This window comes from Candida dubliniensis, chromosome 3 (genome assembly GCF_000026945.1).
Source record: "Candida dubliniensis CD36 chromosome 3, complete sequence".
NCBI classification, from domain to species: Eukaryota; Fungi; Ascomycota; class Pichiomycetes; order Serinales; family Debaryomycetaceae; genus Candida; species Candida dubliniensis.
In genome coordinates, this window is record NC_012862.1 from 1,481,590 (window position 1) to 1,501,131 (window position 19,542).

The 19,542-nt window shown below is 34.5% G+C and overlaps 10 protein-coding genes across 10 annotated transcripts; 6 read left to right on the top strand and 4 right to left on the bottom strand. All coding sequences in view use genetic code 12, as the record gives it.

Moving 5' to 3' along the window:
* Positions 1-197: 197 nt before the first annotated feature.
* CD36_86190 (yml020w homologue, putative) lies at positions 198-2,453 on the bottom strand (the record flags this gene model as incomplete). The annotated part of the gene is made up of 1 exon (XM_002419476.1): positions 198-2,453. The coding sequence occupies one exon, from the start codon at positions 2,451-2,453 to the stop codon at positions 198-200; it is 2,256 nt and encodes a 751-aa protein (XP_002419521.1).
* Positions 2,454-3,184: 731 nt separating this feature from the next.
* On the bottom strand, positions 3,185-4,183 carry CD36_86200 (catabolic L-serine/threonine dehydratase [includes: l-serin dehydratase (ec 4.3.1.17) (l-serine deaminase); l-threonin dehydratase (ec 4.3.1.19) (l-threonine deaminase)], putative; the record flags this gene model as incomplete). The annotated part of the gene is made up of 1 exon (XM_002419477.1): positions 3,185-4,183. One exon carries the CDS (start codon positions 4,181-4,183, stop codon positions 3,185-3,187), a length of 999 nt encoding a protein of 332 aa, XP_002419522.1.
* A 460-nt stretch (positions 4,184-4,643) lies between these two features.
* CD36_86210 (conserved hypothetical protein) lies at positions 4,644-5,348 on the top strand (the record flags this gene model as incomplete). Its single annotated transcript, XM_002419478.1, has 1 exon — positions 4,644-5,348. The coding sequence occupies one exon, from the start codon at positions 4,644-4,646 to the stop codon at positions 5,346-5,348; it is 705 nt and encodes a 234-aa protein (XP_002419523.1).
* Positions 5,349-5,889: 541 nt separating this feature from the next.
* On the top strand, positions 5,890-7,950 carry CD36_86220 (conserved hypothetical protein; the record flags this gene model as incomplete). The annotated part of the gene is made up of 1 exon (XM_002419479.1): positions 5,890-7,950. The coding sequence occupies one exon, from the start codon at positions 5,890-5,892 to the stop codon at positions 7,948-7,950; it is 2,061 nt and encodes a 686-aa protein (XP_002419524.1).
* Positions 7,947-8,594, bottom strand: CD36_86230 (transport vesicle coat component, putative; the record flags this gene model as incomplete). The annotated part of the gene is made up of 1 exon (XM_002419480.1): positions 7,947-8,594. One exon carries the CDS (start codon positions 8,592-8,594, stop codon positions 7,947-7,949), a length of 648 nt encoding a protein of 215 aa, XP_002419525.1.
* Positions 8,595-8,938: 344 nt separating this feature from the next.
* On the top strand, positions 8,939-9,151 carry CD36_86240 (mitochondrial 54S ribosomal protein YmL39; the record flags this gene model as incomplete). The annotated part of the gene is made up of 1 exon (XM_002419481.1): positions 8,939-9,151. One exon carries the CDS (start codon positions 8,939-8,941, stop codon positions 9,149-9,151), a length of 213 nt encoding a protein of 70 aa, XP_002419526.1.
* An 89-nt stretch (positions 9,152-9,240) lies between these two features.
* CD36_86250 (lysine-specific metalloprotease of the mitochondrial intermembrane space, putative) lies at positions 9,241-12,345 on the bottom strand (the record flags this gene model as incomplete). Its single annotated transcript, XM_002419482.1, has 1 exon — positions 9,241-12,345. The coding sequence occupies one exon, from the start codon at positions 12,343-12,345 to the stop codon at positions 9,241-9,243; it is 3,105 nt and encodes a 1,034-aa protein (XP_002419527.1).
* Positions 12,346-12,902: 557 nt separating this feature from the next.
* On the top strand, positions 12,903-13,955 carry CD36_86260 (mitochondrial inner membrane oxaloacetate transporter, putative; the record flags this gene model as incomplete). The annotated part of the gene is made up of 1 exon (XM_002419483.1): positions 12,903-13,955. One exon carries the CDS (start codon positions 12,903-12,905, stop codon positions 13,953-13,955), a length of 1,053 nt encoding a protein of 350 aa, XP_002419528.1.
* A 459-nt stretch (positions 13,956-14,414) lies between these two features.
* Positions 14,415-16,586, top strand: CD36_86270 (regulator of cell budding, putative; the record flags this gene model as incomplete). Its single annotated transcript, XM_002419484.1, has 1 exon — positions 14,415-16,586. The coding sequence occupies one exon, from the start codon at positions 14,415-14,417 to the stop codon at positions 16,584-16,586; it is 2,172 nt and encodes a 723-aa protein (XP_002419529.1).
* A 337-nt stretch (positions 16,587-16,923) lies between these two features.
* Positions 16,924-17,742, top strand: CD36_86280 (SUMO-protein ligase, putative; the record flags this gene model as incomplete). The annotated part of the gene is made up of 1 exon (XM_002419485.1): positions 16,924-17,742. One exon carries the CDS (start codon positions 16,924-16,926, stop codon positions 17,740-17,742), a length of 819 nt encoding a protein of 272 aa, XP_002419530.1.
* Between the last annotated feature and the right edge of the window lie 1,800 nt (positions 17,743-19,542).

Sequence of the window (19,542 nt, forward strand, 5' to 3'; positions counted from 1 at the left end):
CTACTAAATAAAACCACAAGCGCAAGAAAAAAAAAAAACGCACTAATTGTACTTGGAGTCATAGGAGCCATACCGCGACCTCTGCGACAAAAACAAACAATCATATTTCACAATAGGCACATCCAAACGCGTAATAATCTTTAGAAAACAATAATATGTCTAATTCCTATCTCAATACTATACACGTACATTATAACTTATAGCTTACTTGCTCTCAATCCATTCAACCTGAACTTGAGGTCTTTGTAAACTTTTGTTTCCGGTTTCCAATTTTCGAAACTTTCATACAAATCATGAATTTCTTCATATCCGTTTTTCACTGTATCGTTGTCTTCAATTCGACCAACTTTCCTATGGGGCCAATTCTTCTCGATATTGAATAAAAATCCCCGCAAACACCATGGCAATATATATGGATTTGTGCCTATCTTGGCAATATTATACTCTTTAACATATATTTGATTTGAAATTGGCAATTCACTTTTAATTATATCTTCTGGCATATTTGATTCGCTATCAAAAGGAATGACAATATCGTCAGTATCAAGAACAAATTTAATACCTAAATCGTAAACTTTCCCATCGTTATAAATCTTGGAATGCCCGTTTCCACTAAATGGTCCAGCCAAAGAGGTGCTGAGCTCTTTTATAACATTGTTATCAAAGTAACCAATATTCAACAAATGGGTACACAAGGAAACTAATTTTCTCACAAATTTGGGTGTATGTGAAGCGTAGTCAATGTAGCAAGCACGATATATGTTTGGATGAAATATATGTGAGGCAAGTGCTGAAAATAGGGGCACCAATTGATCATTTATGGATGCAATAAAACAGATTTTAACATTAGCATTAATAATGGTTTGAATCGAATCTTTATAAGAGATTGATTGTTGACTGTCAAATTTATTCAACTCAAACAACTCGAGCAAGGATTCATTCTCTATAGCGGAATATGCTTTCATGAAAAAAGACTTATCTACCCCGTAAAACGGACCATTATTGACACCCGCCATTCCAAGAATTCCAATACGTTTATGTAAAGGTTTCTTTAAAATGCCCATTTTTATCAATTGAGCCAACAATATGATGGAAACAACACATCCCTGAGAATGTGCAGCAACAAATATAAAGTCTGCATTATTTAGCTCTTTTTCCCATTTTTGCAATATCTCTGTGAAAAACTGAACACGATCGAATATCTTACCTTCTTTTTCTAAAGCGATTTTTTGTATACTAACATTCGACTCGTTTTCGTTGATCAAATTATTTTCAACACAGTATCTAATCACAGCCTTTTCAGCTTCATTGGCAAACTTCAAAGACGTACCTTTTGGAGCACCAATAATAGGACGAATCATTCTGGTAGGGAAAAATCCATGGACACCTATGATTAAAATGTCTTTTATTTTCGTTAATGGACCAGCTTTTTGACTAATAACTTCGGCATTCAATGCCTGATGAAGAGCTCTTCGCTTGGAACTGATCGAATTATTAATTAATAAATTACCCATAGCATCATTGGTGATAGTAATAGAATTTGGATCTGATACATCTTCTTCCAACTGGGACGGTGCAGATGATGTGGATTTCAATGATCTCTCATCCACGTTATGATAATATTTATTGTAATTGGGTAAACATGCTCGCTTATTCTCAGGCAACACAGCTAAAGATTTTCCATAAAGCTTATAAGATTTCTCGTAAAGAAGCCCAACATCTCTTTCCATGCTGCTCTCAACACCTGGCACTTGTGATTGCTGTTCCTGTCCAGGAAGCATTGGACTACTTGAAAATCCAAATTTACTAGAAATTTGTCCTAGAAATTGCCTCCAATTTGTGATATCAGTCCGCACAGTTTGATTTGCATTACCTTGATTTGAAGTTGTCGATGTATTAAATATAGGATTTGTTGCAGTGCGTGGTAGACAAGTGTTCCAATCTGGTACGATCAAATTCTCTCGTAAATCTTCATTTTTGTGAGTGTTGATTTGGTTAAATTGGGCTGTTTTGTCATGAGGTTTATATAAAACAGCATCATCACCCTGTTCACTGCCTTGAGAAGGTTTCCCACTAGTTTCCGGCTTCACAAGAAATTTTGAAGTTGAACTCAATATTGTATTACCCACATTGACTACCTTCTCCTTCTTCAGATTATTGTCAATAATATCCTGGTTTGCAATACCAGAGGATTTGCTGTCTCTTATATTTTGTGAAATAGACTCCACATTTGCACTAGAATTGCCCCAGAATGTCCAACCCATACCCCTTTTCTCCGTTACATGATCATCCACTTCATCTCCATTGTCATCAGGAACGGTATCATCATGCTCCAACTCTTCATCATTTGGATGCTCTTCATCTTCATCTATAGTGTCTTCATTACCTTCCGACACTTGATTAGTAGATTCATTTTTTTTGGCATTCCAACTTAGCCAGCTACCACCAGTCATCGATGCTAAAGAAGTTTAATAGAAAGAATGCTAAAAGCAGTAAATTGCTTCTATAGATAGTTCAAAGGAAAAGTGGCACAGTGACAATTTGATCAGTCTAAATCAAGCAGTTCTGTTTTTTTCACTTGTACAATGATGCAATCAATCTTGTTTGCTAAATTGTTCCTGTTGCTAAGAAACAAGTGGTATCTAGACCACAGATTTTTTTTTTTTTTCTGTTTAGACAACTTTTGCCTGAACTTGTCCCAGTAACTATTACCAAACACGCCCCACCTGCCTTGTGTCCTGTTATATCAAGTGGGGACGAATTATCTCCATCACATGGTAGTGCACAACTACTAATAATGTCAATTTCTTTTCTCTAGCCCGTCCGTTGGTCCACTACGTGTCCTCACCGGTTGGCACCAGTTTTACCTAATTTGGAGATATATAGCTTTAGATCACATGACTTCTTTGTTAGAATCAATCATCGAACGTGTGGGGACAAAAAATGAATGTGAAAAACCAACTCTACTAGTTAAAAAGCCGCAAACTCAAATTATGTCATTATAACTTGCTTGACAATACAATCACAAAAATCAAGCAGTCACTATAACTCAACTGACAGCATGATATTCTTATGATACTAAAATAATATAAATGTAGCTAAATAACCCGAGTAAGTTGGTATCTAGACAGTTAGAATATTTTGTGGGCATTTAATAGATAATCACTACTAATTTGTTTATTCTTCAAGAGTCTTTCTCTAATAAATTTCTATATTCGTCTATAATATCCTTGTTTATGGCAGATCCACCACATACAACAACAATGACAATATCATTTGGATTTAATTTACCCAATTCGCTCAATACATCCTGCCTGTGCATCACCGATGCCACGGAGGCGCCACATGCAGGTTCAACCATATACCCTAAATGATCGTATAAATCAACAACACCTTTAACAGCGTCCAAGTCATCAATTTCAGCAAGAGCTGTTGGATGGTCTATATAGTTAGCTAATGCCTTAGCAGAAAGATACGGCGAAGCCAAAGAGGTGGCCAAGGTTTGTACTTTTCGTAAATGAACAACTTTTCCTTCTTTGACTGCCTCGTGAAACGTGGCTGCTTGTTTAGTTTCAATTGCTAACACTGGTATTTCCTTATGATTTTCCAAACCCTCAACTATCCCGTTGTATAAGCCGCCGCCTCCTACTGAACAAACGACTCCCTTTACGTCATCAAAGTTGAGTAATTGCTTTTGATCAATGATTTCTGTGATAATTTTACTATGACCTTCCCACAACAAAGGATCATCAAAAGGATGACAATAGACCGGATAGACAGTTTTATCAAGATTTCTAATAACAAATTCAGTTAAATAATTATCAGCTTCGCCCCAATGTTTCCCATGAATAATGACATCTGCGCCCAAGGATTTCAACTTTTCTATAACAGTGGGCTTCGAACTCTCAGGCAACACCACAGTACAGGATACCCCAAAAAATTGACTGGCATAAGCAGCTGCCAATCCTGCATTGCCACCAGACGACGAAAAAACTGCCACATTCGATTTCCCAAGTTTTTTGGCCACATCTATAGACTGACCAACCAAATGTCCCATGCCTCTCAATTTGAAACTGCCAGATGGCTGCTCGTATTCATTTTTAAAAAACACCCTACATGGAGGCTTTATGGGGAGTTTGTCTGTAACCTCGACAAAGGTAGTTGTGATGGAAGGCTCTTTCATTGAAGTAAATGTTAAGAATAGGTGTTGTGAAAGTTCCGGTTGATGTCGCGGTCACCTGAGCTTATCAATACAAAGCAATTGTTTTAGGTACAAACGCACGACATAGATTCATATAATTCCTTAAACCATTAAGTACTTTCTTTCATTACCGAAGAGTTGCATAGAGGCAATTTTGCTTCACTTTAAAATGTTTGCATTGGAATTTATCAATATTATGGTATATATTACAATTTGTATTTCCTAATTAAATACTGGCTATACTGCAAAGGTTGAGTTAACTGCAAAAGTGCAGCAATTGGTCGAGAACACTACGCAGTACACGACATAGACAGAAAGTTTTCAAAATTTTGTTTCTCAGGATTTGCAAATGTAGATTCACTTTTGTTGGGTTTGCTATAACTACTCAATACAGACATAAACCAAAAACCTTACTATATCAAAAGTTTTTTTCTTTAACTTGATGCCACCTAAACGAAATCAGAAAAGCCAACTTTCTCTTTCCAAGACATTTGAGCAAGTTGATGATGAAATAGAGGATGAGATTTTTGAGACGTACTCGGAACTACTAGGTGATGACGTGGATCACCAGGATGTCATTTTAAGTCAACTACCACAAATACTTAGTAATTTGAGAATCCCGAAGTGCTTTACTAAAGATATTGAACAGTGTGTTGATTATTACTATGACTTTATCAAAGACAAAGATGTACATCTAGATCTGTTGAATACGCGTCAGCAAAACACTTTAGCGATGATAAATTCATATACTGTGACCTCCGGAATTAAACAATTGGATGAGATAATCGACATAATAGACGTAGAAAAATTACTATATAACCTCAATAGGTTGGTCAAGTTTCGAAATAATTATCTGCATATTAGCAAAAGCTGGCAACTATTTGTTAACAGTGCTACTGGCTCATCTGCTTCCGAAATATTCAAGTTGACATTGCCAGATTTGAAAAAAATTAAAACAAACTTGAATTTAGATTCTGATCCATCCACCAAAGCCCCTTTGAGTGATACTTTTTTGATTGATATGTTAGGGTGTTGTTCACATGATTCAAAGGGGAACTTATTAAATTTTGATTTCGAGAAAAAAGGCGCATGTGTAACCGTAAAAGACTTTGCTGAAATATTAGGACAAATTGGGGAGTTAGAATAATGGGTTATTATCTATTTCGCTAAGGTTTATTCAAAGTATTGTCTACGTTTTGTCTATTGGCTTTACCAAAGGATGGTTTACAATACCGATATCCAATTGGGGGTACAATCACCACCAACATTTTCTTTCAATAAATCGATGTGCTTAGAAGATACTAAAAACAAAAATCTGAGAGCCACAATTGTCCGAAACAGTCAAATTATTAGTGGCGGAGAAGGTTCCTTGTAGACAGACGGAGCAACTTATTGCCGAGTATTTCTGTTAGTCTAACCTTTAAATTTGCCGATTTATCGTATTTCCTCTTGGTAGGAAGTGTTTTAATGTATAGAATAAGGCGCAGACCGAGTAAAGAACTTTCAAATTATTGTAGGAACCGTTTCCCTACTATTTAAGAAAATTTTCAACCCGTAAAAATGATTAAGGGTACCGTAGCGAAAAAAAAAAAAAGAAAAAAAGAAAAAGAACGAAACAAATCAAAACAAAACAAAACGACTAATACGTCTTAATCATTGTCCTTTATGCAACCACATATTCAAGTTCAATGACCAATAGTTTGCATACATCTTCAATCCAAGAAGGTCAAACAAGATTTATTGACAGTTTAGTTCCTAGAATAGACGAAGAATATGTTAATTTGAATAGTTTTAAACAATTTGATGAGTTGTTAACACATTTGGAGAGCTCTTTATCCCAGTTAGAGAATAATAATAATTGCTTATTAGTTATTCCGTCGAGTAATATTTTTAGAATATTATTTACTTTACTGTCTCGGAGCCCCAATTGTAACTGGACTATTTCTAATAGTTTGGGAGACAGTATCCCAACAACACATAAGCAAGTTAAGGCTAATAACGGCTACTACGAAGAGTCAATAGGCAAACCAACATTATGTGCTAGAAGTAAAGATGTGCTTGAAAAGTATATAAACTTGCTACCCAATGACAAGTTGTATGAAAATTTGAATAGATTTATGATGGATTTTATGGATTTACCCAGAAGAATGAAAAGATCCAACTTAGATACCTATCATAAATCCAAAGATATACTAGCCATAATACGAGAATCCCCCAATAAGAAATTAAAGCCTGCAACTAATCACGAGGGGATGAACAAATCAATAGATAATAATGATATTATAGTAATTAGTGATTCAGAAGAGGAAGATGTCAGCATGCAGCAAGAGGAAATTATAATTGAATCTGAGGTCAACAAATTTCTGAATTTGGGAGCTGATATTAACAATAGTTTTACTGAAAATATGAACCAACCGGGAACGAATGATTTTGCTCTATTACTCAATAAAGATTTGTCGCCTTCTCCAAAAACACCTCAATCGCAAGGCATTCGCATATTTGACGAGTCTATATTAAGTGCAAGATTAAATCCAAAACTAAACAATTTTGATTTATGGAGGTTAGTGAATTGGATTTTTTTTTGCAGTGGGAAATCAAATGATGTGTTTGATTCCACTTACAGAAATTGCCATTTAATTTACACTGCGCAATCTGCCACAGTTCATCAACTTTTTAATGTTATAGAATTTAATTTGATACATGAGCTACAAGACACATTTTCCATAAAAGAACAACCATTGACTTGGTTATTTAAACAATCAACTGCAAGAAGATCGCTTGCAATGGACCAAGTTCTTGAAAATTCCTCATTATTATTACTGAGCCTTCTAAAACAATTTGGCCAATCTAGGAGCAAGTGGTTTGATAGATTAGCCGAGTATGTTTTCAATGGGCTTACCTCAAGAACAGATATAATACCAGCTACATGTTATGAACATGAAAAAGCCTTAATCAAAAAAGATGAAGGTTTATCACACAAAAGAAAAAGAAAAAAGTATACATTTTATAATGATAACATGGATTCAATGAAATTGAGATTCAAAATTTTAAATATAGTACATTATTGGAGCCTATTTTTCGATAAAAATACCGCTGATGGAATCATCCATCCTATATCCCAAAGTATAAATTCGATTGAATCCACAAAGTTGATTGAAGAAATTGCAAAAAAATTTATGTACATTGAATATGATTATTGGGTGGAATTTTATTATTCTCTGTTGATGGATTCCAAGATTCCTTTAGTTATTCGAGAAATATTTTTAGTTAACTTATCATGCAAGTTGTTGAGTAATTTGACAAACCCCAAGACAAATTTTTTCACCTTGAAACCTCGTGACAATAGAATTAACAGAAATTGGAGGTCTGCCAATTTGCAATTGATTCTCCAATGGATGGTTCAGGAAGATTTATATAAGGGGTTCATTGAGGATGAAAGTTATCCTTCATTTGCATATTTCAAACAGGCATGGAACAAGTATAATTTTGTTCTTGAATGGATGTTCCTGTTTGCATTACGCGATGTTGCTGCTGCAGGGTTTGAGAGAGTTTTACGTAGGGATGAGTTATTACAAGCATGTGTTAAAATTGACAAAATGAGAGAGCGTATTTACTTGCACTTTATTGAAAAGTGCAATGAATCAACTAATTTACCATTTAAATTGAGTGCAGAAGAAATTAAACAATCAAAATCTGAACCACATAAATGGGAAAATTTTACCTCAATAGTCTCGACTATACTAGTTTAAATAATATGTTTGACTTTGAAATAGTGTCTCAAGTATTGTATTTGCCAAACACCAAAGCCGACCAAAGATGCAATGACAATAATAGAAAACCATTTGACTCTAGAATTTGTCGATTCATTGGTGTCTCTCATTCTTTCTTCTCTTGCTTTCAAGTAACGCAATTCTTCAACAATCTCTTCTGTTATACTTTCGATTCTTTTCAATTCAACTTCGACAGGCTTCAATTTTTCGCTTGCTTGCAAAGCATTCCAGTCTCTAGCTGCTGCACCACTCTCAATATCCAACTCGACTGATCTAACGGTCTGTTGATGTTTGGCCCATTTATTGTCCAAGTAATTGGTCAAGCAAATATCAATTGCGGCATTATTTTGGGATGTAAATGCAATGTTAGCATGTCCCACAACATCTTTCTTGCTTCTATGTACATTACCAAGCAGGTCTGTAACTTTCAAATCTAATCTTTGTCCATCGCCTTTGCTACCATCGGTTATAATGTTGACAACAACCATTTGATTTTCTTGAACAAAGTCACGAATGCATACTGGTTGTGGATTAGGAAGGGCAGGAACTTCTAAATGTAATCCAATTGTTGAACTAACAAAAAGGGTAATCACCAAAGCAATATATGTAATTAATGATTGCATGATTGGGTAGTTTAAGGTCGGTAAGTTAATACTTGAAAAAAAAAAGGAGTCGAAAGAAACAACAAGAATAAAATGCAAGTTGGATCGACAATAAAAATCGATTTGCGTGTTCTCCAAAACAAAAGTTGGCCAAAAAAAAAAAAAAATTTTTTTTCTGACAATACGCGAATGAATTCAAGTAATTGTGGATAGTTTTCGGCTTATTACTGTAAATGGTAATCAACACATCACCAAAATAGCCAATCTTTGTTAAAAAAAAAAAATGAAAAAAAAAAAAAAGACAATTTTAACAGTTATTGTTAATCCTCCTCACATCAGATACATCATATTATTACTTCGCAAAAATGGCCAAAGCTAGAGCAAATACCACCATGATAAAGTTGGTCTCTACTGCATTAACAGGTTATGAAAAGTGGTTTAGAATACCTAGAAGTTCACCAAAATTAAACCTCATATTATACGATCCAAGAGCTAAAAGACACTGCCTTTTCAAAGAAGACAGAAAAAGAAAAATAGCTGAACAGCCAAAGAAAGATTTTATCAGAAGTCACCGTTAAAATAAAAGTACCCTATTCATTTGTAAATAGTTCCTTAATATATACATGCAATTTTATTATTTAAAAAAAAAATTGGATTCTATTTACATCTATACTTGCAAATTTCTAATTTTCCACTTATCATCCACATTCAAAATTTCATTGTCACCAATTACTGTAACAAGATTAGCTTTGTTAGTAACAAGATACTTTTCAGTCACATATTTGAGATCCTTAACCGTCGTATCCAAAAAGTTTTCTCTTCTTTCCTGTCTCAAATAATCATCTATATTTTCAAAAAACGCACTTGCACCCTGAGAAGAAATATTGATCGGAGCATCAATACTCTGGAAAACCCTCAACTTAGCTTCTTGCAAATCTTTATCTGTCCAATTAGCATCAAGTCCATACAGTAAAGAATCCCTAAAAGTTTGAATCGATTTAACTGGATAAGGATCACGATACGAGTAAAAGTTTAAAGTCCCATTTAATCCGTCATATGTCAAGCCACCTCCATATGCACCATTGCTTTCTCTTATTTTGGAATGCAAATTCTTAAAAGAATACAACTGAGCTAATATTTGTAAAGAAGCACCATCCTTTGAAGAATAGGGAGAGCCAATCTTAGCTAGAGAAGAGTAACCCACTTGAAACGGTAAGTTAACCAAGACATTCTCACTTGCATGATTGTAATTGAACGAATTCAATAATGGGTGTAAACCATCAGTCACAGTTGAGGATAAGGATGAGCTATGTGAAGAAATATCCTTATCAAACTTCTCAATAAGCTTTTCGTTTGCATCGATAGTGTCCTGATTTCCAACTAATCTATACCTAAATTCACCTTGCAACACATACTTTTGTATTTCTTGCAATATCGGAATAATTTCTTTGACCAAGTACTCTTTCCCCCTTGATTCTAATTTGGAATTCAAATCCATCACAAATTTGACTTGGCCCAAGCCTGAAATGATGTCGCTGATGTATTTCAGTGGTGTTAATTTCAGTGAGCTTACGGCGGCGGCATAAGAATGACCGCGATCAGCAATGTTATTAATTTGATTTTGACCCATGTTTTTAATCAAAACAGTCAACTTTTCTAAAACTTCATCACTATTGTCAAACTTGGTGGTGGTTAGAATCTCTAACCATAAATCATAAATTGAGGATGACTTTTCTTTCAACGCCATTCCACTTAACACATACTGCATTTTCAATTGTTCAATATTATAGGGATCTGTCGATATTTTCGAGCTGAACGTTATCCCACCAGTTAGCATCTGTATTTTGGTCTCCAACTCGGTGATGGGAGTGTTTTCGGTTCCAGCAAGGTTTGTCAAACAGTTGTTAAACAATGGAAGGTACTTGTAAAGTCTGATGGGCAAGTACGAAATATCCTTTAAAGCATTTGCATAAACTAAACCATTGGTGTCAACTACTCTTTCATGTACAACTTTATTATTTGCCTGGCCCAAATCAACTGCATAAAAGTCGCCTCTCTTTGGAATGTCGTCAATGGTCAATGTGGGTAAAACATCTGCATTTTGATCCTCCAATTGCAATTTAGCTAATTCCAAGTTTCGCTCATAAATTGCTTTCTTGCTATCTGCTGTGAGTTCCCTTTCTCTTTTCTCCACCATCAAATTCTCATCTTTTACCAATTGTTTGGTAAAATCCTCTCTCGGTTCCATGGTGAATTTGAATTTTTGTGAGTGTGAGTTACACAATGTTTTTTCTAATAATTCTTTGAAAATCCTTAATCTATTTTGTCTATAATCTTCTTTAAAATGCGTCAATATTTTTTCCACTTGCAAGGAATTGATTGGATCAACTCCATTCACCCACGAGGGAACAATAGAACTTAATAACCCAAATCCAAAATCGGGCTTGTGTCTTTTGAATCCTATTTCTATTTGATGCAATATAGCATCAATTCTACCATGATACGAAGACGACTCTTCGTCATTTAATTCGGGAATAATTTTAGTATTGATGATTTCCATAACTTTTTCATTAAAACCATCAACCTTTTGTTTGGTTAAACAGTTGAGACCAACAGTAAATGATAATAAAGCGGTCGTTGAATCCAACCCAGTATTTGCAGAGAAATCATCACCGTAACCACTTTCAATTAACTCTTGATAGAAAGGAGAATTGTGTCCGTCAAACAATAAGGAGCTCAATACTTTCCATTTAAAAATATCATATTGCATATTTGGATCCAATGGATTACCCAAGTTCCAGGTGATAGATGTGCAGTACTGTTCTGAGATATCTTTACCATTCATTGTATCAACCGGACCTGGGATAGTCACATCAAAGATTTCTGAGCTATCTGTAGAAAATATAGGTTGCTTGATATCTACTGAAGATACTTTTTCTTCGAAAGACTCATAGTATTTGCTTATTTTACTTAAACTATCTTCCAAAGGTAATTTGCCATAAGTAAACGTTTTTGCATTTGATGGATGATAATTCTTCAGGTGAAACTGTATTAAATCCTCGTACAGCAAATCCACAATTTTCTTGGGATCACCGCCTGAGTTATTTAAGGATGGGTATATAGCCTCAAGGAATTTAATGTAAAAATAATAAGCCGAGTTGGAATACTGACCCTTCATTTCATTATATACAACTCCTTTAAATTCAAGCTTGGATGAGATGTCGTGAACATTTTGATTCTCTATTCTCCATCCTTCCTGTAAAAAATCGGTATGGTTCAATTGTGGTTCAAACACTGAGGACAAATAAACGTCCATAAGATTTTCAAAATCCTTTGAATTAGTGGTGGCAAATGGATAAAATGTGTAGTCATGACCGGTCATTGCATTCATAAAATTACTCAACGATCTATTAGTCATTTTAAAAAATGGATCACGAACCGGATACTTTTTACTGCCACATAAGGTTGTATGTTCTAAAATATGCGGAACACCAGTATTATCTGGAGGATTCGTTTTGAAGGCAATCAGAAATACGTTGTTACTGTCATTAGGGGAATCTAAATGTAAGTGGGTCGCACCAGTCTCCGTATGTTTTAATGACACTGCAGTGATAGAAAACTCTGGGATGGGTGATGTTTGAGTCACTTCGTAGCCATGCATTTTTAGACCAACAGGGTACTTCTTATGATTGGAAGATATTGTGTCCGAGGATGCATACCTCCTCACAATTCGACTCATGGCCCTATTTGGTTTTAGTCTAGTTCTCAACATAATTGACAATGTGGTTTAAAGTGGTTGATATGATTCTTCTTTTTTGTTTTTTCTTTTCTTTTTCAGGTTGCAAAGATTTAACAAAGAGGTGGAAGGATTTGATTTCAATGAGAGGCAAAAAAACAAAAAAAAAAAAAGAAAGCATTCAACACTTCGTTTTTCTTTCAAGACCACTTTTTTTTTTTTTTACCTTTACTTCCTCTATTCTTCAAGATCTGAAGTTAATCAACAGGACAAAGAAGTTTCATTTTAAAAATCAATATCGCTGTCTTGAGTTCTTTTTGAAAATGTTACCGAAAATGTATCTTATCTTGTTTTATAATAAAACACTGTCGCTTTTCCAAGATCAAGTGTGGAATTGTAACATATTTCATGTGAATCATTTTCAAAGTGTATTTGCCATGGGACACGTCCAGCGATAACGGCCCTGTCTGGTTTTAGTAACTTCTCTTTTTTTTTTTTCTTTTTCCCCTAAGAAATTGCTTTTTCTTGAAAAAAAAATTTACAACCAGATTTTCTTTTTCATAGGGGCCTGATTTGTATATATCCTGGATTGAATGAACCAATCTGAAAGAGATCTAATAGTTAAAACGGTTGGAGGACCTACAATTGATATGAGGCAAAAGGAAATTTCTTCTACGAAAAATGATGCGCAAAAAGTGTCTACTTTGGGTGGGTTTTTGGCTGGAGGAGTTGCTGCATGTATGGCAGTCACGTTTACAAATCCCATTGAGTTGATCAAGACAAGAATGCAGCTACAAGGTGAATTGGTCAAAAAGTCCAACGATGCAGTAGTGTTGTATAAGAATCCGTTACAAGCTTTTGCGGTGATCTATAGAAATGAAGGTTTGAGAGGATTGCAACAAGGGTTGGCATGTGGTTATTATTACCAGTTGGCATTAAATGGATGTAGAATTGGGTTTTACGAGCCAAGTAGATTCTATTTGAGTAAAGCTTTTGCTCCTTCGCATATTATGCCAGATGGTCAAGTCAAGCAAAGCTTGTTCATAAATGTTCTCGCTGGTTTTGTGAGTGGTGCCTCTGGTGCCGTTTTGGCTTCCCCAATGTTTTTGATAAAAACGAGAATGCAATCTTTCAGCAATTCCAATACCGGTGGGGCAGCTGTGGGTCAGCAGACTTTTTATAAGAATACCTGGGATGGGTTTACCCAGATTTACCACAGTGAAGGTATTAAAGGGTTATATAGAGGTGTTGATGCTGCAATTTTGAGAACTGGTGCCGGTTCAGCTGCTCAGTTGCCCACTTATTATTTGACCAAGAGTTTTTTGTTGAAGCATGGTTTAGTTAAAGAGAATTCCTTCAGTTTGAATTTCATTTCCTCCATCATGGCAGGATTGGGAGTTGCCATTGTGATGAACCCCTGGGATGTTGTGTTGACAAGAATGTACAATCAAAAAGGTAATTTATATAGTGGGCCAATTGATTGTTTCAAGAAAACTATCGCAGCGGAAGGTGCCATGGCATTATATAAAGGATTCTGGGCTCAGTTGTTTAGAATTGGTCCTCATACAATTTTAACCTTATTATTTATGGAACAATGTATGAAAGGAATGGTCCTGATTGAAAAGAAATTAGGGTCTTTCAAATAAGTTATTTAGATATTTATTGTTATAGAGAATAGACATAGATTTTTTTTTTGCGACTTTTTGGTATTTAATTCTGCATATAGTGCTTAATTATATTTCATTTGTATACATTGATGGTATAATGGCAAAAAAGTATCGGTCTCGAAAAGAGAGAAAGACTGAAACTAAGAAAAAAAAAAAATCTATACTAGTATACTGAAAAGAGGTTTTGGTTTTGAGAAGTAAAAAAATATATTTATAAACATATTATAAAACAAAGTTTAAGTTAGGTGAATCCAATCAAACCTTACAACTGATTTTTCCTTTTCCTTTTCCTTTTCCTTTTTTTTTTTTGGTTCAGCTCAAGTGGGAAATAAGGAACCATTTTACACAACTGCATTAACAAGAGCTAAAAAGAACCCAATACTGGTTTTCTTTATTAAATATTAATATCAAAATCAATTTACCCACTTTTTTTCTTTCATGCGTGATTCCAACTATAGGGCAATATCTAGTAATAAAGCAGCGGTAACAATCACAGCTAGCCTCTACGATAGGAGAGCTTTAGATGTGACGTCAGATAAACCTTTAGTCAATTCATTGAATTTTTTGACTTATTTGGTGAGTTCGCTGGCAAAAGTGAGAGAAACGTTGTCGCTTGATGGTGGAATTGAGCGTTTAATTGAAATATTGCACGAATGTCATCAAACAAGTTCTAGTAATGATCTTTTATTTGCCGATCAAGAGAAGAAACTTTTGGCGGCATGGAAATGGACATTAGCTTTTCAATCACTAGTACTCATTGGTACTAGAGGGACAGAGGAGATTAGACAGAAGGTCGTTAAAGCAGGCATCTTGCCAATCATAGCCACAGTTTTGGATAATTATCTATCACTACATGAAGACACATTTCATCAAGCTTCATTGAGACCAACAGTGAATACAGTAAACACGGCATCAACAACCTCATCTTCAAATATACCAACAGCTTCAGTAACAAATACAGACTATTATCAAGCAACTCCCCCAGATAACCCGGTGGAAAACAGTGCTACTACAGAAACAACGACACCAGCTACCGAGAACTTATTTCGTCATTTTCAACATCCAAATCAAACTCAACGACCTGATCCAGTGGGTGTGCGAGATGGCGAAAACACCAATCGTACCATTTTACAAGAAGATTATCAGAATCCAATTCAAATAGCCACAGCTGCAATAGAAGCAACATCAATCTCCAGTGTTCACCACAGAGAAGCCAACTTTAATGCTGGTTTCAATTTGACGAACGACGATTATGACGATTGGACAGTAGAGCAATTACTTAAATTGATAGCAACAAACTGGATGGGGAGTAGCGAAACAGATAGAGTAAACAATACTATTAGCAGTGATATTAGAAGAAGATACGCCATAGTAACTATATTAAACAAGTTGAGGGAAGAAAAGCAAATGGAAATTTTACATGACGAATTTATCAATGAATGCGACATTGACATGGATAGCAACTTGCAATTTCTTTCTGATATGTATGCAAGAGATTTTGAAATCAACAAAGTTTGCTATAATCTGAAAGTTTTTGTCAGGTCTTTCACCGATAGTGGAATCGTTATTCCTCGAGATGACGACATTGTCTGGTCATTACAGTTACTAGCTTATATATCAAAGTACCCTTATTTAAAAGACTGTTTGCAAAATTCTCATTTGGTCTTGGATATGAGTATTAGAGATAAACAATTGAAGTTGTATCTAGAAAGACAAATGAAATTGAAGATGAAGAAAATGTTAGCCGTGAGGTTGCGTCCTACTATGGTTCCAAAATCTAGGAAACAAAAATCTTCGTACTTGGAAGCATTTCATTCTAGCCCTTCTAACTCACCTCAGATGGTCAGTGATTTAAACGATGATACGTTTATCATGGGAAATGACAAATTTGGATTATGCCAGACTAGCGACTTGACTGAAACTGCAGGGCTGGGTGGAGAAGATGATGAAGGCGGAAAAAAAGCCCAAGCGGTAGAAGAAGAAGAAGAAGAAGTAGAATATGATGACGAAGAACCAGAGGCATGTGATGATGATAGCGAAGATTCGATCTCTCTGAAGGACTTGCTTGATATACCGTTGGACCAGTTTGAGTATTTACCAAAATTGTATGAAAGCATAGTTGATAGTGAATCTATCGTCGATGACAGTGAACGTGAAGTTGCATTATTTCAAATATACAATAAAATGAACAAATACATACAAGTTGAAAGTCGAAAGTTAAAGGATACGATTATCGGGGCACGATTAAACACGAAGCAATATCTTGAGAAAAAATGGAATTATGAAGAATATAAATACTTTGATATTGATGAGCATAATGAGGATAAGGATGATTCTTTAATTGAATACAAAAAAGTTAGCTTATTCCCATTAGTAGAGAAATTCACATTTTTGTCAGGTACAGAGATGCACTATTGGGCAGGAGTAATAATGCGGAATAGCTGTCGTCGAAATACAGCAGGTCTTCGACAATGTGGTAATTGTCATAAATGGGAAGATTTTCCAAGGCAATTTGCAAAATGCAAACTCTGCAAGCGTGCAAAATATTGCTCGAAAAAGTGTCAAATGGAAAGCTGGAAAAGTCATCGTAATTGGTGCTTACCGAGTTAATAACATTGAGTAGGGTATATATTGTATAGGTGAACTCGTTACTTTATAGTCAAATCATAATTTTTTACCTGATGGATGGATTAATTGGTGTTCATGGACATAATTATTCACCGTGGTACTGGAAAGTTCACTGTGGGAAGTTACTTTTTTCTAAAAAAAAAAACAGACACTTAATACACGACTTGTTCTTCACAAAAAAAAGGAAAGAATACGAATACGCGTTCCTCATGAAATGAGAAAGAAAGGAAATACAAACAGCAAAAGCACCAGCTCTTGGTAAGTCATTTGAACATTAACTTATCACTGAAGGCAATAGCAAGAGAGGAAACGTAACGTTATGTCTCAAAGTCTAGATGATACACAAGGTGAAGTATTACCTTCTAATTTATCACTACCTCCATGTATTCCTCTAAAAAGAGAATTACTTCGAGAATATGAAGATCAATTCAGAGACACAACAACTGATAGTCTTTTCCAAGACCAGATAATGCAAACAAAACAAATGGCTGAGTATTATATTGATTATGTTTTAGATAATGATCATTTGAATTTTTCGGAACAAATATTGCAACAATATGTGGATGCTTTTGAAAATTTTATCAAGTTAGAAGGAGAATTGAACAAACTAAAACAAGTTCGTAATATATCTGCCATTGAAAGTTATTCATCAAATTTGTCATCGTTGACATTGAATAATCTTGATAATCAGCACACCATTAATCAACTTTATTTCCCTGAAGCTATTAAACAAGAATATGCAAATTTAGGGGTTCCAACCATTCCTGATTCAACTGTCGCTAAGCAAGGTTATCAATTTTTAAAGCAAGTTTTGTTTCTGTTTAAAAACCCTGAAGATGCTATACCTGATGAAACAGAAGATGATGAATTGAATGTTTCTGGGGGTAAAATTTCCCTTAAGGATCCACTTACATTGAATTATTTTGTCAAACCAGTAAAGTCCAAACGATGCAATCATGTTTATGAAGAACTGAGTATTCTTCATCATTTGAATACTAAAAAAGTATGTCCTATATCTGGGTGCAATGCAACATTAACAAGAGCTGATTTGATACTTGATAAATTGATGCTTATACGAATCCGATCAGTGAACCGAGTAGAAAGACACCATGATGAAGAAATGGAAACCGTTGTTTGATCTTGCACTAAAATATGCTATGTATTTGGAGTTTTTAAGAGTAGAGAGAGTTGCCTATGCATATTTTGAGATATTCTCTGTTCACAATTTGGTAGACCATTGCTTTTTCTTTGGGAAACATATATTCTGCAAGAATCACCTTGAGTGATTTAAATTCAACTTGAATTTCAGGAAGAGCTACTAAAAAAGTAGTATTGCAACTGTTATGTTGTTGGCATTTTGGAGACAAAGAGTATTAAGTATTAAATATGATATCTGTATGCCTTACTCCTCGCCGCAGATTTTTTATTTGTAGTAGCTTTTCCATCATCAATAGTTTGTTTTTGAGACTAGGTCGGTCAGTTAATTTTCCTTTAGAAGGATTAAGCTCTGTCTTTTCCCGTTCTATAGTTATAGCAAATAATCTAATCTTCAAAAACGGTAACACAATATCCGTTTATTAATTGTTAAATCTTTTCATGACACGAAGTAGGTAACAAACCTAAAATACATTCTTCTGCTATAGTTAAGTTTTTTTTTTTGCATCCATCTGAGTTATATAAAAGTAATAGCATTTTTACATTAATTGGATTGTATTCTGAAAGAAATAGGTCATAATTGTACTAAGTCCTATTTACACGGATTTAAATTTAAAAAGTATTCGTAACAGATGATAAAGTTTTTTAACACACTGATTGTGTTTTTTTTTTTAATATCAATAAATTACCAAATCAATATGAAAAATTTCAACACGTTTACACAGATGCCACTACCACCTTGAATTGTATTGTTCAAAGAAATATAAATGACATCATGTTACTCTTATCAATGTCAAAAAAAAGTAAAAAAGAAAATTATTCAAGTATTGCATGATTATCTTGTTGGATCGTGAATTGGAGGCTAAAAACGGATTTGTCTCAATAATTCCGGCGGAAAATAATCAAGAAAAACAGTTTTTTATCAGAGACAATTCATCTGACCACAATTTGGTACTTATCTCTGATGACAAAATATTTTTACGATTTCAAATTTTTTTTTTTCAACTTTTCTATTATGTGATGAGATGATGACTCCAAAAAAAATTTCTGTATTCATTTCCTGTCACTTGCATCTTATAAATATAGGCAGTGGTTACAGTCATCTAGATTTATACTTGCTTACTAAAAACTTTGGCTTTGTGTATTTACTGATTAAGAACTTCTTCTTTCTCTAATCTGCTAAGTCATTACTTTTTTTGATTATTCTTGAGAAGACTCTAGCTTTGTAAGGAAATACAGTCAACCCGGTATGAACAAATCATTGTTTTGACTTGGGAATCAATACTGCATGATTGTCATTTGCTTTTATATGTATCACAAATGACATCCTTGATCCAACAGGGATCAGAACAATAAGAACTAAAAAGCAAGTACAAAATTGAAAACAATTTCAAAGAATAAAAAACAATTCGATCATTATAAATCTTAGTAATGTAAACATATATTTAGACTAAACCCATTTTGTTCTTTTCTATAGTTGTTCGTAGATTTAAATCTTACTTGCTATTGATTAATTTTATTTAGCTTTGGAAACCCTTTGGAATTCTAATGTACTTATTGTATTATTATAAATGCAGGTTATTTTGTGGACAGCAATCTAAGGCTAAAAATAGAAGAGAAAGAAGAAGATATTGGTAAGAAAAACAAGGTGTATTGATGCACAACGCCTAGTTTTGGATATTCGGACAAAGCTCCATTAACGCCTTTGAACAATCTGAACCATCTTCATTTATTATATACTGGAGTAAGGTCAGGACATCGACAAAAACTAAAACCAATAGCC